The following is a 17,086-nucleotide window of genomic DNA, read 5'->3' as shown; positions in this document are numbered from 1 at the left end:
CTTAGACTCAACAATGCAACCTAGCTAGCTAATAGCATTGATTATTCCAACTAATTAATAATTAAATAATTCATTCAAATTTCTACCATGCCTACGTTTACATAATTCAAAATAAAATGTAGAAAAGTTATCCACCTTCCTACTTTTCATTTTTTTGACTGCACAAAAATATATGGTCAACTATATTGTATAAAGAAATTAAAATTATATTTTTAAAAGAAAATAACATTATATTTAATTATTTATAAAGGATAGATCGCAAAATATTTAATTAAATTAAACTGTTACTCCGTATTTGATAGATATCTAGATGTTTTCTCAGTGTAAATTTCCCATTTCACCCTAATATATTAAATTTTTAAAGTATATTGTAACCTCTTATCAAATCATGTATTTCTGTCATCGCTTAATTAATCAAAACTTCTCATTACTTTAAGTTTTCATAAGTATAAAGTGACATTACAATGAAGATGTATATATCACAAAGTCAATGTCTTAGTCTTCTTTTCCTTTGTACATTACCTATCACAATGTCTTGGTCTTTTTTCCTGTGCCGCACCACATTAATGATAAGATGTACATCTAGGTGCATCATGATAGTGAAATTTGAACATTAAATTATACACTTTTACGACACGCATAATCTAATTAACTTTAACACAAATTTTTAATATTTGAGGTAAATTAAAAACTAAATCTCCACATGGTTATTGGAGAAGCAAGTTTTAAGTAAAGTTTTTTCATCCATTAATATATATGCATGATCAAATGAGAACCATCTCTCTCGTGCGACATACGAATTGAACTACCAAATGTTCATCTTGTAATGCTTAATTGTGCATTCTCGAATAAGTGATTATGCATCTTGAAAACACGCATTTTTGTTCAGAATTCAGAAAGCCACATAGCTTTCGAATAACAACTTGTGAATTACACTCTAATTCAACCTTTGCTCAACTTTCTCCACCTAACTAACAAATTTTTTATTAGAGCGAACAGTAGATTTATATTTTAAAAATAAACTAAAATAAAATAAGATAAAACGTGATGTGTAATGTGTTTAAACGTTTTGTACATGTGACTTTTGAAAAAGTACGTACATTTCTTACACGTCAAGAAATTAATGTGCATGGATTTGATTATTTTGGATAAGCCAAAAGATTAGTCCTACCGGCCAAAACTATATATAATAATAATATATTCCATTTGTATTTTTCATTTTTTTTTATTATTAAATCAATAAATCCTGATTGTTTTGTCGGGACTGAGCCTACAATAAACCAGATATACATAGATGTATAGAATATGGGTAAGAAAGTAGTACTGTTATTGTTCGGGACACTACACTCAAAAGAGTACATACAAAACCCGAAATATAAGCCCAAAACGGCTCACCTTTTCTTCTACTGGATCAGATCAAGCACACCAAGTCCAGCCCATGACTCATATCTCCATCAAACCCCACCTAAAAAATTCCTGTCTCATTTATTTAATAAAAAACAAGAACTTATTTTTCAAAGAACAATATATTCTAAAATAACAAGTTGTACAAGTAAGGCTTGGTCTGCAAAACGTGCAAAATTATTACAGCATTATTTTTATATTTTAAACAAAAGAGAATTCATTCATTAATCAAGTCAAAATAGAGCACATCATATAAAAAATAAAGGCGGTTCATAGACTATTTGACAAAAGCAAAATATATATTATTTAAACAAAATTATAGAATTAAGATTTTAAAAAGAGTTTATTTTATTTTTTGTCCTAGATTTATCTAATAATGTAACATGACACAAGTCAATTCAAAATAACAATTTTGACACAAACATTAATCAATAGTTATACCATGGACTAGAGTCGACTCCTTACAAGGTGAACCGATATCCATTTATTTGAATTGTGAACATTCAGTATGTAAACTTGTGTATTTTGAACCTGAATCCACCTTGCAAGGTGAACCTGATCCACAGAATAATCTGCCAGCATTAACATACACATCACTCTTGGTTAAATCTCATAAAAGGTGGTATTAGGTAACATGACAAAATTTGAAACAACTATAGAGAATAATTGAAGGACTAAGTCCCTCCCAATAATTATTATGAAAGAAATAGTGAATACTCCATAAGGAACAAAGCATTTCATCAAGCTTTGTTGCAGAAAAGCAATGAAAGATGAGAAGTGCATGAAATGAAATGAAATGAAGAAGCCATCAAAGAGATATTCACAAAGTGACATTTTGAAGAAGAAAAAGGGGATTGTATGTACAAGTAGTTTCCATCATCAATTTGGGGGAGTGAACTGTACAGTGGGAAATCAAGCTAATAATAGGAAAAGAAAAGAAAAGAAAAGAATCCCCATTATGGGTTCTTGTAGTGATGATTATGTAATATGGTGGTGATATTTACACCAGAAAACAGTTAGCTTCCATCATTTCCATTTGCCCGTTAGCGCGATCAGGAAGGGGATGATGATGATGATGTATCGGGTAACATGGCGACTGTCACGATGAAGAACTCACACCCAACGGGGAGACCATAAGGCGTCGTTGAAGTTGATCCTGAATTCAAGGACGACAACCGGCTCGTTCCTGCATCGGACATCAATGAATCTCCTACTCGATCTCTATCGTGGTGGTCAGCTTGAGTTGAGGGTGAGGGTAAGGGCGAGGGCGGGGACCGCACGATCTGTCGTTCTATGTGCACAATCTGCCCGACAATGTAGCTTGGACGGCTCGGGAGATGGTTAGTGAACAACGCCACTGATTCCGCAGAGAGGTAATAGCGGGGGCAGTGGCGGTTGATTGCCTCGTAGTATCCCGCCGAGTTGAGCACGAACGCTGCAATCTCGTGAACTTCAAGCCGAGCAAAACATATCTTCTCTTTGTTCGCCTATAATAAAACAGAAATGCCTCAATTCTTTTGCTGAACAAAGGAAATGCAACAGAGAAACCTCGTTTATTTCAAAAATGAGAAATCACCATTTTGGTCCCTCAATTGTTTCCCAACTGTCAATGTAGTCCCTAGTTTTCGATTTCAACTAATTTGGTCCTCGAATTGTTTAAAATTTTGTCAATTAAACCCTTCGAGGATCAAATTTACGAAATTTTAAAAATGAGAAAATCACCATTTTGGTCCCTCGGAAGGGTTTAATTAACAAAATTTAAACAATTCGAGGATCAAATCAGTTGAAATTGAAAACTAGGGACTACATTGACAGTTGGGAAACAATTGAGGGACCAAAATGGTCATTTTCCCTTTCGAAAATAGTCCTCTGTTTTTTTCAAGAATACGAGAAGATATTGAACCAGTTATCTTATGTATAATACCTATTTCGTTGGTCATCATATATAGTATATACCTTTTCGGGATGCAAAAATGATATAGTTACCATCGAAGACAAAAATGAGTTACCTGCTTCTCGAGTTGATGTTTTTTATAGAGGGCGTTGACGAGCTCTTTCTTCTCGTCAACCTCCTTCGTTAGCTGCTTATTTGCCGTTTCAGTATTTGAACACCTTTCAAGCAGCTCTGAACGGTTCCTCGACAATGCAGCAACTTTCTCAGCGAGCACCCGGACACATTCTCGGAACTCAGCGGTGCTATCGTCCTCCTTTTCATTGATAGAACTAGTATTCGAAAAGAGGGAAAAAATAAATAAATAAAAATTGAGTTAGTGTTCTTCGGTTAAAGGGTTCTTAGGATGAAAAGTAGACCCGCTAATCCAGAGATTTTTAGGGCAAGTTTCCACAGACCATAAAACGAGTGTCAAATGACGAGAGGGAAATAAGACTCACTTTGCCAAAGACTGAGATAAAGCACGAAGGGACTCGGCAAAACCAGCGGTCCCACCCGATAAAATACAAGTTCTCAATCTTTCAAAGAGGCTACGCATTTTGACGGCAGAAGCACGCAGTGCACTATACTCCGAGGCCCTTCGATCCGCCGCACAAAGATGGGTTTGAGCTTCCTCCCTTGCCTCGTGAAGACAATTCTCCAAGTGGGCACAATTCATCTGCAGAACAATATCAAAAAGAATTACGGGGTATTCAAAGAACAAGTCAATGCTACATTGCTACCATACCATACTACTTAATTGGCGCGTTTAAATTGAGAAAACAAATGTAGTTTCAGTCAAACAGTACCTGTGATTCATCGAGGAGCTGCCTCTTGTTCTCCAACTCCATGTTAAGCTTGGCAACCTTTTCTCTCAACATCCCGAGCTCATTTTCTGCTTCGTTCAGCTCGCTTGATTTTTCAGCAAGTGCGTTTTGCAACTCGAGAACCAGATCTGCACTTACTTTCGAATCCATGTCGGGTTCAGCAGCAGCTTCAGAAGGCAACACATTCGACGGCTGAGACACGCTCAGAACCATAGAACTTGACGGAATTGACACAGCCACATCCACCGTCTCTTTTGCATCCTTGTCAGAAAAGTGCTCGTGTTCTTCATCGCGGTGAGGATCTAGCATGGATGAATCTAATTGAGGGTTAATCGTACTGGAAGAATCCGTCATATTATCGTACAATGCTTCTTGAGCCTTTCTCTGTTTGGAGAGAAGCCCCGGTTTATCTAATGAACTAGAGGCACACGAAAACTCGTCCATGGCGTCGTGGGCTGCGTGAGATATGTCGGCTTCTCCAACACCCGATATCTCGGATTTGCTACCATCGTTCTTCGCAGCAGAAGCGGTTAAGTTTGACGTGCCCTCATCAGCAGAGTGCTTATGGCCTTGCAAGTAATGATCCGATAATCGCTGCTCCAACTCCTGAATTCGTTTCTCATACGATTCACACTGCATTTGTTTCATCTTCAGCATAGAATGGAGGTGTTTTTCATACTCATCTTTCAGACGTAAGGCTTCGGAGGTTTTCTCGCTGATATCTTTTCGTAAACTATCGATTTTACTATCATCGAGAGATTCATAATCGAATTCAGGGCTAATGGAACAAATCACGGCTATCTTAGAAGCAAGCTCTGCTCTTAGTTTCGCATTCTCAACCTCCATCTTGCTGGTTCCAGCGATATCTAGAAACTCCGAACCCTGAAGTAACTGCTCGGAATCGACCTTCTCAGAAAATTCAAAGGCGCATTCATCGATTTCGGCTGATTGTGAGCCATCGTTAGACATGGAAAATGAACTCTTCAGAGCCGAATGCTTCTCGCCTCTGTATGATTGTCCCATCAAATACTCAGGAGCATAACGATCTAGCACGGACAAATCAATATCGAGCAACTTGGTATCAAAAGGGCTTATATTTACGTCACACTGGCTAGGGGTATCATACAATCCCATCGAAAACAAAACATCCCTCGGTATGTACGAACTGTGAACTTTCAGGAACTCCTCTCTCCTACGAATTTCCGCTTCCCTCTTGGTCGCGAGCCGTTCAGCCAATTGTCCAGCCATCCCCATGTAGAGCTTCATCGAGGCTTTCCTTCTTACCACCTCCGCAAGGCACGCTCTATATGCAGGGCCAATTCCACGAACCACTCTAAGGTTTTCGAAGAGATCACTCTGACGCTTCAAAGCCTCCTGGAAGACAGAGAATTTGCACCGTATATCCTTGATCATAAACTGGATATATGCTATCTTTTGCATATAATTATGCACAAATAGGTTCGTTTCATTCTTTTTATCCTTGCAGAAATCAAGCAAACCAGTGATTCTTCGATCACAATCCTGCATCTTGCGGAGATAGCTTTTCTCGTGGCTTTCATACATGGGACCCAAGGCAGAAACTGCATCGTGAGGACGAAGAGAGGATGATGACTGGCCAGTGAGGCAATCATCCACAAGCCTTTTTACCATATTCACATCTTTACTGCATAAGCATGAGCAGGAATTGTGTAAATATTAACGGTTATATTGAATGATGTGCTCGACATGAACTCAAAGATTAAGATATTTAACAAGGATACACATTTATTATTTTATATTCATCCTAACCTTGCACGAACACAATTAAAATTTTCATATTTTCTCACTCCCCGACTCCTAGGCATAACCTAACTAAACTAGCCAATCAAAAATGAAATGAATCAGATTTTTTTTTTTTTAAATGGTTTTATAAAATTATGCATACATCCGTGATTCACAATTGTCAGTATAAAACTAAATAACATCAGAGATGTGATGCAAATTATGAACAAGTGTAAGAATGAAAAACATCATATGCATCAGAGGTTTAATGCGAATTATGAACACATTGCAAGAAAGAAAATCAGAATATGCAATCTTATGGTCGCATAAAAACTTGGTGGCACTTCTCCACTTAACCCAATTCACCGTATTTCTGATTTGCATAATTATCAATGTTTCCCTATGAAAAGTAGACCCAAGGTATTACAAGTGCATACAATTTGAGCATCCATTGCATCAAATTCAACTCCACCCACACCAGTATGCTATGCCGAATTTGCAGCATACACTAAGCCCCTCATCTCTGGGTTAAACTATGGAAAGTAACCTAGCATATGTCTAGCAACACATCGATCACTAAAGTAAAAAGAAAAGGTTTAAGTGTTCAAGCCTTAATGTAAATCAAAGATAGTAAGAGGAAAAGTGCCTCTTTTTCTTCCTATTGGTCTAACACTAGTAACTATCATAGGTATCTTTAACTCTAATGTAAATAGGAGGTAAACCTTCTTCTTTAACGACCATAAAACATGTCTTTGGTAATCTATCATAGAACCGTGCACTGCAAAGAGCAAGCATATTTATACTTTTTCTAAAAAGGTGCATCTAAAAGAGAAAGGGAGAATATACACTGACAGAAAGCTCTTAGTATTTAATAATTGTATCTATTAATGAATGAGAGAATCGTGCTGCCTCTCACTATTTTAAGTTATTACCGTTTTGTGGCTCTATGCTTCTATTTGAATGGCTTTAAAATGTAATGGATGAGAGAACCCCTATGCAAAAGTAAAGTAAGTTCAAAGCATAGTTAAAAAAAAAAGTTTGCCTTATTAATCAGAATCAGCATTTGTGCATTGAACACTCTGTTCGATTGGTAATCAATATCATATAGTCTCGAGAAGTAAGAATGAGTTAATTGCATCATGGGTAATTGGGTATGCAAGATTTCAAAAGTATATATCAAATGAGAACGGGGGCTAAATAAAAGGAAAATAACACCACTACTACATAGAGAGGGAGAAGGGAAAGAACCTCAAAGCCTGCATTATGCTCTTTTGCTCACTGAGATACTTCTGATGGTCTCGGATGGTCTGTTCCAGATCCCTGATAATATCAGAAGCCTTGCTCGAAAATAATTGCTTGGCATGGTGTTCTAGCTCTCCGAATTCCTGCTTAAATTCTGAAACCTTATTATCAAACTGCAGGTGGGAACTGTTACAATCCTCTACCAACTTATGCAAGTTCTCTTCCTTCACAAAGTCCAGCAAGCATTGCCGGTTGCCAGTTTCTAAGGATGGATGGAGTTTGCAAGATCTCAACCTTTCTATATCCCTCCCGAAATTTGCTATCAGATTAGAGTGGCTCCGATGCTGCTGCGAGTAGCATTTTAAAAATTCACCATAGTTTTGCTGTATCATCCCATAGAAATGATCCAGATTTCCCCTAGCAATCTCCATAGCTCTCCCCTGCACCTTTTGAGCTTTTAAAAGCCTCTCACAGGCCTCAATTTTCACTTGTGAAAGCGTGTAAATGGCATTTCCACAGTGGAAGTGGTACCTGAACTGCCTCTCGTACGAAGGCAAGGCTTTTAGGGCAGGATCCGAAGCATCATCCAATGGGTGGGGATCGTGAGCAGAGGTGGGCAACGGAGGATCAGGAATATCGATTTTCTCAACTTGCTCGGGGGCAGGAGGTGGTGCATTGCTTCGCATTCTTGCTTTATTAAACAAGAACACTTCTTGATCATCCGATGGGAGCTTGTACGTAGAGAGGGGGCACCGAGGCTCGAGTTTCACATCCTGGCACAAGAGAAGATGATCATTCGACGGAATCCCACTCGCGGATTCCAGGAATTGCTGCACGTTTTCAACGAGCGTATATCCATTGCAACTGAGTTCAAATGATTGCCCATTCTCAGCAATGTGAACTAAAAGCTTCCCATTTTGAACTGCACCAGACAACACATTTGAACTCATCTTCTCCCCCAATTCCACAACTCCTCACCAAATAAACCAATATCAAACTCTTGCCACAGCACGATTTCCAGCCCTAATCCACAAAATCAACCAGCAAAAGTGAAAAAAACAGAAACTTTATGCATATCAAAACATACCCACCCCTCAAATGATCCAAAGCAACAACCCAAATCTCAGCAAATCCAAGAAAGATCTTATCAATAGTTCAATACAACCCCCCAACTTCAAACCAGTATTAAAACCCCATATTCAAACCCTCCAAAACCCCTTCAACAAAACCCCAATTTCACAATCCCCCTCTTATAAGACTCCCAAAAGTCCAAAACCCCCCTCCACTCCCACCTTAAAACACCCAATTTCACCCGACCCGACCCACCAGCAAAGCTCAGATTTTTCAACGACCTCCGAGAATAGTTCGTCAAAAAAATCGCAACTTTACCACGGCCGACAAACCCCCAATTCTCACAAAACCCAAACGCAACGAATCAATCAATCCCCGCCGCAAAAATCTGCAATCAAGAAACTAAACCGGGTCCACAAAACGCAAAAAAACAGAACCCAAATGCATATGCTCACAAACACAGATACATCCACAATCGAAACAGAAACAGAATTACTTGGGATTAGGTCTAAATTTTGTATCTCTCTGATGATGGGTCTGCGTTTTCTTGTTTTCTGGAGCTCTAACTTCGATGAACAACACTTTTGTTCCCTTCCTTTTCCTCCCCTTTCTTCCCCTTCTTCTCTCGCTATTTATCAGAGAAAAGGGACCTTGTGAAAGAAGCAACCAACAGGGGTCAAGGAAGGATTTTTCGCAGTGGTCTTTTTCCCAGTTCTCCACAATTTCATAAAAGAGAAAAGAGTCCTGATACAACACACACACACACAAGAAAAAAATGTTGTCGCAGCTGCCTTATATTAAACCCCTCTTTTCCATTTTTGTGGATAATGATGTCTATTGATGGTAGGATTCTTAGTATTTTCTTTCAATTGTTTTTTTTTTCCCCTCAATAAAGGCATGTTTGGTTCAATCTTTGAATGGATGGATGCACCTATGGGAAGGACTTGTGTGGTGTTGACACCAACCAATCCCAAAGAATTATAATACGATGACAGAACGAGTGAGACCGGTAATTCCTTTTTGTTTAATGATTACAAAAATGTTTTATGATCAAATTGTTAAATCATGCGTTTAAATCTAATTATTTTAAATATACTTTTTCTTAGTGTATACTATAAGAAGTCGAGAATCTTACGTATTTAAATAATATTATAGTTCTGTTCAAAATGATTTGGTAATGTTAAATTTAATCATTTTATGGATATATTTAATTGTCAATAAATAAGGGTAATAGTTGTTATTTATGCAACACAAAATATGTATCGTGCTTGGTTTTAATGAACAAAATGACATTTTTGAGAGGAATAATTTGATGGTCATGAGTTTGATTTTTACTAACATATTTTCAATTGAGTTCATTGCAACCACTCTATATGCAAAGAGTGGGGAAAAAAACAAGCCCAATTGGGCGATGTATGTGCGCGAAACATGCAACAATGCGCTTCTCTTCTCTACCTTTTTTCTCATGCGGGACCCACAAAAAATAACCTCTCAGCCGAAAGTTCATACGGAGTAAATTTTTTCTCCTCTCTCCTGCACATAAGATATATTATTTTGATCACTATTATAGTTGCTATAATGCTTAAGAGACAAAACCATTCATGTGGTCCATTAACAGCCAAGTACCCTAAGGAAGGTAAGGCCATAGACCAAACAATCCCTATGCAGTATGTGAAATGTCCCAATTAGCCTTCCTTGGGATAAGGACCTAAATATTTATTTAGGATGATACCAATTACCATTAAACTTCCCAAGCAATTAAGGTCAACAGTATTTGCCTTTTTCTCATAGTAAGTTACAAAACACAATTATTGCATGCTCGTAGACACAATTAACAATTCCCCATTTCCGTCCATGTCACTGTCCTTAACAAAAAATTTAAAAGAAAAATAAAAAAATTAGTATACAAACCAAATTGGGATTTGTGTGAATCCAACGTTTTTGGCTTTTCTTGAGTAGATTCCGTCTCGATAATAATTATAGATATATTGTACCAAAAGGTTGTTAAATGTGTAGACTTTAGAGCAAAATTTTAGTAGTAAATATTTTATCAGTTAAATTCATAACAAAATTTTGTTAGTGCAATTTATTTCTCATGTATTTATTAGTTACTCGGATGCAGAAGATTTATTCAACACACAATTTCACGTATTGTTTTAATTTTATGGATCAAATGAGTTAAGCATGTACAAACTACACTCTTAAATACTGACTATAAATTCCCTCCTCATCCAAAAACATTAATTCTACTTTATTGTTTCGATAAAAGATTTGAAAGTAAGTAGTTGATTTTACGAGTTTATTAAATACTAAATTTGAATTAAAAATTACTTATTATTTTTGTCAATTTTGTTATATATCGATCCAAGACACATTAATTTTTGTATTTATGAGAACTACAACTTTTATTGTCCAAGACCCCGTGTTGAAATTGTGCCAATATGTTAGACTCCTTCAATTTAGCCTGAGTTGAACTTGCAAAATATCATGTCGTGATGAGACTAATTCATATTTGACTCGAGTTATGTTTGTGGAGCTTGATTTTTTTTTTTGAAAACTTGTGAAGCTTGATTATTATTAAGAAAAATGTATGGTCTTAGTATTTGCAGTAGAAGTTTATATATCAATTAGTCCTATAAAATTTACAATGTAAAATTTTTCCTCAATGATTAATAAATGATCCATTTTCTCTTAAATTGGGTTAAACCCTTATTTCCCATTCAAATAGAGGCATTTACTTATAGTTTATGTGATTTTCTACAACGCAAATAGTACCAATAGTACCATATATGCATAACAATATATGCTATTTTTGTAGTATTATATAGTATTCGGTGATGATAATACCTAGTCAAACCAAGTATATTGCATACATATACATGATTTGGTGTTAATTAATGCCCCCAAAAATCTTACAATTTCTTGATTAGATATCGATAATAATATTATTTTTCTTTAACTTAAGAACAAAGCTAATATTAAAAGAACACATATAAATATATAATTAATTATTTGGAATTCTTTTGTTTTTATTCCAACGAAACATACTCTTTCTACGTGAAGTATTCAATTTTTAATGCATTACTTGACATATTGAATTTGCATCCTTTTGCACGAAATGTCTAAAGGAGAATCTTTTGGTTTTCTACTTATGCGGACAAACAAAAAAACAATAATTATTCGAGATAATTATATACATAAAAATACATTATTCTCAAAATGTATAATAATAGTCTATATCTATTGATGGATGTGTTAGATTTGACATAAGCTTCTAAACCTAATAAGTATGACACATATGGACATGTACATGAAACGAAGCATGTAGATCGAGAGCGTTTGACTAGGCATGAGCTCAAAGGTAAACCCGATAGTAGCCCAGGGTTGTCTCAAGGTCAGCATCGGCACATTGGGTAAGGGGGCGTTCTTGACATCCCAGGATCGATCACCAAGATTGACCAAGGGACCTCGAGGTCAACCATGACCAGGGGATCGTTTATGCATATTTATATGACATTGTAGTATTTTATTAGTTATTCATATTACTTAACACAATTGTTCAAGATATAAACTTATAAAACAGTCAACACTCTAACATAATGATGGATAATCTTATTCTATATATATTAGCCTTCTCAATTTTAGTCGGTCATCTATGGGCAAACTAAACTCGTTTACGTCCTTATGCTCCTTTTTTGGTTAGGGTTTTAAGGCGGCCTTCACTCAGTATCTTCGAGTAGTCGTTGCGAGTTTTTTCAGAAATCAAAGACAATGTTATTCCAAGATTCTATGTTTATCACGAAGATGATTTTATTTTACTTGTTTCTCTTTTAAACATGAGTCAATTAAAACATGATGTGCTCACACATGTGTAATTTTATTTGTATAAACAATTTAAACAAACGATTTACAAAGTATTCTTTGAATAATTTTACAACTCACGTGAATGGGACATTTCAGAATTGACAAATTATTTTTTTTACAACTCATGTTTTTAATAAACTTTTTGAAGTAGCAGCTTTTTTTGACAAATTCAATCTTATATATATGTCTTATTATGACATAACAATGAAGTTATTATTTTTTGTTTAAAACGAGAATAGTAAGTGAATTTAAAAGATTTTATTAAGAGGAGTACTACATGTAATCAAAAATAAAAATAGTATCTAGCATGTACTACAATTACAAAAGAATAATGACTCTGCAAAAATGATAGTTGAGTAAATGGAGCATGATTCTCATACATAAATGTCACAAGTTTGATTATTGTCAACACCCTCTCAGTTGAACATGTCACACGCGATCTTTCTAATGCAATTTATGCGCAGAACCTAAAAGGGGTGATAAAGCATGATTCAGTGCACACCCGGCCCCTAAAAGGGGTAACTCAACCCTGATTTTCGTGCAGGCCTCATGTAGCGGTTGCGGTCCTAAAAAGACTGAGTGAGTGGAGAGTGTGGAGCATAGCATGACCCCTGAAGGAACTAGGAACCCTCAACCCTCATTACCTAGCCTTTGAGGAACCTCCAGATAGTGCCACACCCTCAACCTTTAGAGGGTGTTTGGTAATTAGAAAAGTTTGAACTTTTTTTTTTGAAAATTTGAAAGATGAAAAAATTCTTCTAGAAATTTAATCGGTAGGAAACTACTATACCAAATCGCCTCTTAGATAATAATTGCGGTACTAAAAACATCGTAGTGCCTCGCCTTTCATCTTCAAGTAATGATTGTGGTGGCGGTGTGACTCAGAACTATTTGACATGCGTGCTGTCATTCTTCAAAAGTATGTCAACATTTTACTCTCACAATCCAATGTTGACTACTTATGGTTCAAATTAGCCCTACACATTCAAAATTATCGTTTTGTGAATTGATGCAAGTTAAAACATTTCACGGTGCACCTCAAGTGCCACATGGGAATGCTCCAATGAAGAAGAAGAAAAAGGCCACATGATGGTAACTAACATGCATGTGGCTACAACCTTTTCCACTTTTGTCTCTCAAAGAATATATCCAACGCAGGAATCTTCGTGTGGGTCACAATATGGATAGACGATGCTGTTACCCAGAATTGGACGTTACATGACCAAATTACTCCTTTGCTACGATTCTTCATTTTATTGCTCTAATATATTTTAACCTATTTGTGTACTATATGTAACTAGTATACCGGGTTGACAAAACTTGTCATTAACTAATTAATAGAAAACCATATTAATATGCTCCCAAAGGGTGGCTAAATGGTGGAACGCAACATGATTATAGTGTACTTAAAAGTCAGGAGTTGATTATTGTCGACAATACACTCTCTTGGTCAAATCACCCGTTGTACCGGATCTTCTTAATGTGATTTATTTGGCCTCTCATATGTGATTTGCGAGTTATTATACATGAGCAATGTTTATTTAATACATGTTATTATTAGGTAATGACTGTAGATTTTTTTTAATCTTGTCATCCAAAATATCATGACAAATTATATCGTGGACCAGGGTCTACAGTGCACTGTGAGACCTGATCCAATACACAAAATTTGACTTCATAATACATAGAATTCATGTTCATAATACACATACATATAAACACGATATAATTAACATGAATTATGTGCATTATGAATATGAATTCAATGTATTATGTTAAGTGTTTATGTGTCCCCAATTATATAATACACAGAATTCATATTCATAATTCACATAATTCACTGGGTCACCCCCTCATCCTTTCATCAAAAAAAATAATTCACATAATTCATATCATGTTCATTATATCGTGTTTATGTGTATGTGTATTATAAATATGAATTTTATGCATTATGAATATAAATTTTGTATATTGAATCATAATTCACAATGCACTGTAAACTCTAGTTGGCGATATAACGATTCACATGTCATATGTAATATATGTGGGTCGGGTCCAGTTGATATATGTGCTGTTGGGTCAAGAGAAATAGGCTAAGATTGGGCCTTACTCATGACTTGATTTTCTATAAATCCATTAGTGAAAAATAATAAAATATATTGAATGTTAAGCATGAAAATATTTTCTAGTTTGTAGTGAGCTGTTATGTTTTTTTGTTTTGTTTTTTTTTCTCCTCTGGATTAATCAAGAGCTCAGCTTGGTAGGACCAAGCCTTTTTTTTCTCTGACATTGTAGGTGTTGAGAGGAAAATTATTATGTGAACTCGATTTACTTGCAAGTTGAACATATATCAAAATACACAATTTATATATTGAATATTCATAATTTATATACTGAATACTTACAATTCAAATTTTGAACATTCAGTATGTAAATGAATACAAATTCACCTTACAAGATAGATCTGAATCTATGATATAACTATTCAGGGCCGACCCAAGGGGGGGCAGCCTGGGCGCCTGCCCAGGGCCCATCCCTCTAAGGGGCCCATAGGATATATTATATACATAGTACTATAGTAGTAGGATGGCATAGGAATATAGGATATATTATATATGCAAAGAAAAAAGGAAAAGTATGGCTGGTGGCTAGTGGCTACGCATGGCATAGAAATTGACCCTAGAAAAACAAATTACTCCTTATTTTGATATATATATGACCCTAGAAATTGGTCTAATCTTGATAATAAATCAAGAGATGTTTTAGTTGAAAAGGGGCCTATAAGGGAATTAAATATTGTGTTTCCTTTAGATAATACGCATTTTTCATATACTTATTACACAAGAAAGTTGAGTAATGGAGAAACTAGTGATCGAAAATGGTTAGTTTACTCAAAACATGTGGATAAAGTATATTGTTTTTGTTGTAAGTTGTTCAAATCCAATAACAATATAAGTGCTTTAGCAAATGATGGATTTAGCAATTGGAAGCATCTTGGTGAGAGGCTCAACGAAACATGAGAATAGTGTTGAACATATGACTAAAATGACAAATTGGAATGAACTAAAAATGAGATTAAATAATAATCAAACTATTGATAAAGATTTACAAAATGGAATTTCAAAAGAAAAAGAACGTTGGAGACAAGTTTTACTACGCATAATTTCTGTTGTAAAATGTCTTGCAAAACATAATTTTATATAATTCAAAAATATTAAAGTCATTGGATAATGATAAACTAAGAGAATGTTGTAATAATTTTGCTACTACTTTTTCTCATAATGATATGTTTGATGTTGATTTTGATTGTCTTTTCTCTGAATTAAAAGTGTTACAAATGTCTTTGCCAGATACATTAATGCCAGCAATTGAGATTCTTGAGTTTGTCAAAGTTGCTGATTGCTTCCCAATGATTTCTATTGCTTATCGACTATTATTGACGATACCCGTGACTGTAGCATCAGCGGAGAGAAGTTTTTCAAAATTGAAGTTATTGAAAACTTATTTGAGATCTTCAATGTCACAAGAAAGATTGAATGGTTTGGCCATTTTGTGGATTGAGAAGGATATGTTAGAAAATATTAATCTTGATACAATTATTGATGATTTTGCATCAAGTAAATCACGTAGAAATCTTTTGTCATGATTATTTTTGTATTTTCGAAATTGTTGCAAATTTTGTAATATTATTTCATGTTATTTGATATTATTATCATATTTTAATATTATTAAATTTAAATTATAGTCTTTTCTAATAGGGCCCCTTTTTAAAATTTCGGCCCGGGCCTCTAAAATGTTTAGAACGGCCCTGTAACTATTGGTATTGGGTCGATCAAAAAGGACCTTTCAACCTCACCCCTCCTCCGTTCTATGCCGGCGGTATTTTGGGCAAGGCGTTTTAAAAGCATATATCTTTGTCTCCAAAGACAATAACTTAGAGTGCAAGAATGGTTTAACCGCATCTAAGGAAATTTGGTCATTCATAAGGAAACTATATCTCAAAAAATATACATAAAAAATGCAAGTTAGGCATTATGGAAAGCGCAGCGCAAATTACCCATCTTGTACATTATGACACTCCGTTATATAGACCATAAAGCCAAGTAACAATATTAAGCATGGCCTAGCTTGGACTAAATTGAGGTAAGATTCCATCTTTCATCTTCTTTAATTAAAAATAATAATTCTAATTTAATTCAGTTGCTATTTTATTAATATTAATAGTCCACCACTTTCCTTAATCTATAAAATATTAAAAACGACTTCAAAATGAACTGTCAAGTTAGTGAAACATGATTGTTGTACTTAAATATTACAAGTTTGATTATTATCAATATCTTTTTGGTCGAGTTCATCGCATGTGGTATTTCTAATATGGTTTACTTTTATCGTGTGTGATTTGCTGGTTATTACGCAACAACGCTTAAGTTTTCGAGTTCGAGCTTTTGTGCGTAAAAGTGTACAGTTTGGTGTTGAGTCTCGAAGCTAAATTGCCTCAATTTACCTTATCATGAGTTTCAGAGCTTGGGTGATGCCGTGAAAATTTATGAGGTCTAGGATATAGTTTGGCAAGTCGGAAACCTGGTTATAAAAAAAATAATTAAAAAACAATTGTAGCCATAGTGGCCCCCACAACCAAAAGCTTTAAATTTCTTGGCTTGCAGTGGAAGAGCGCGGCCAAAACCCTCCGTTCCAGAGTTCCAGTCCTCAACGAACTCTATTATCCAATATCAACTATATATACATATATATCAACCGCCTTCTCCTCCTCATCCGCCGTCATCGCTGCCGCCGCCGCCGCTTCTATACTAAAGGTACGTATCTTCGAATAACCGATCGCTCGTTACTAATGTAGGATTCGTTTTCCTCTCATCATTATCATCATCTTCCTTACGTAATTGTTATTAATCTTCTTCTCATTCAGTAAACAACAAATTTTCAGTTTCACTATGCGTTTTTGGATCGTTGATGATTATACCTCAATTAA

At 35.4% G+C, this 17,086-nt stretch overlaps 1 protein-coding gene across 2 annotated transcripts; it reads right to left on the bottom strand.

Moving 5' to 3' along the window:
- Positions 1-2,191: 2,191 nt before the first annotated feature.
- Positions 2,192-9,025, bottom strand: LOC116024700 (autophagy-related protein 11). 2 transcript variants are annotated; one of them, XM_031265671.1, is made up of 6 exons: positions 8,732-9,025; positions 7,171-8,623; positions 4,144-5,824; positions 3,796-4,013; positions 3,414-3,627; positions 2,192-2,891 (listed from the first exon to the last, which is right to left on the bottom strand). In XM_031265671.1, the coding sequence occupies exons 2-6, from the start codon at positions 8,112-8,114 to the stop codon at positions 2,457-2,459; spliced, it is 3,492 nt and encodes a 1,163-aa protein (XP_031121531.1). In that variant the 5' UTR covers positions 8,115-8,623; positions 8,732-9,025; the 3' UTR covers positions 2,192-2,456. The 2 variants fall into 2 exon arrangements, with proteins under 2 accessions (XP_031121531.1, XP_031121532.1); XM_031265672.1 differs by having other exon boundaries at positions 7,171-8,187; positions 8,732-9,024.
- Positions 9,026-17,086: the final 8,061 nt, after the last annotated feature.

This window comes from Ipomoea triloba, chromosome 7 (assembly GCF_003576645.1).
Source record: "Ipomoea triloba cultivar NCNSP0323 chromosome 7, ASM357664v1".
Lineage (NCBI taxonomy): Eukaryota > Viridiplantae > Streptophyta > Magnoliopsida > Solanales > Convolvulaceae > Ipomoea > Ipomoea triloba.
This window is presented reverse-complemented; position numbering and strand designations above follow the sequence as displayed.

Bases quoted from the DNA above. Each gene is read 5' to 3' on its own strand.
- LOC116024700 (XM_031265671.1), bottom strand. From the start codon at position 8,114: ATGAGTTCAAATGTGTTGTCTGGTGCAGTTCAAAATGGGAAGCTTTTA. The intron at 5,825-7,170 runs GTTCTTTCCCTT...ATGCTTATGCAG, and splicing joins AGCATAATGCAGGCTTTGAG to TAAAGATGTGAATATGGTAA. The intron at 4,014-4,143 runs GTACTGTTTGAC...ATTGTTCTGCAG, and splicing joins AGCTCCTCGATGAATCACAG to ATGAATTGTGCCCACTTGGA.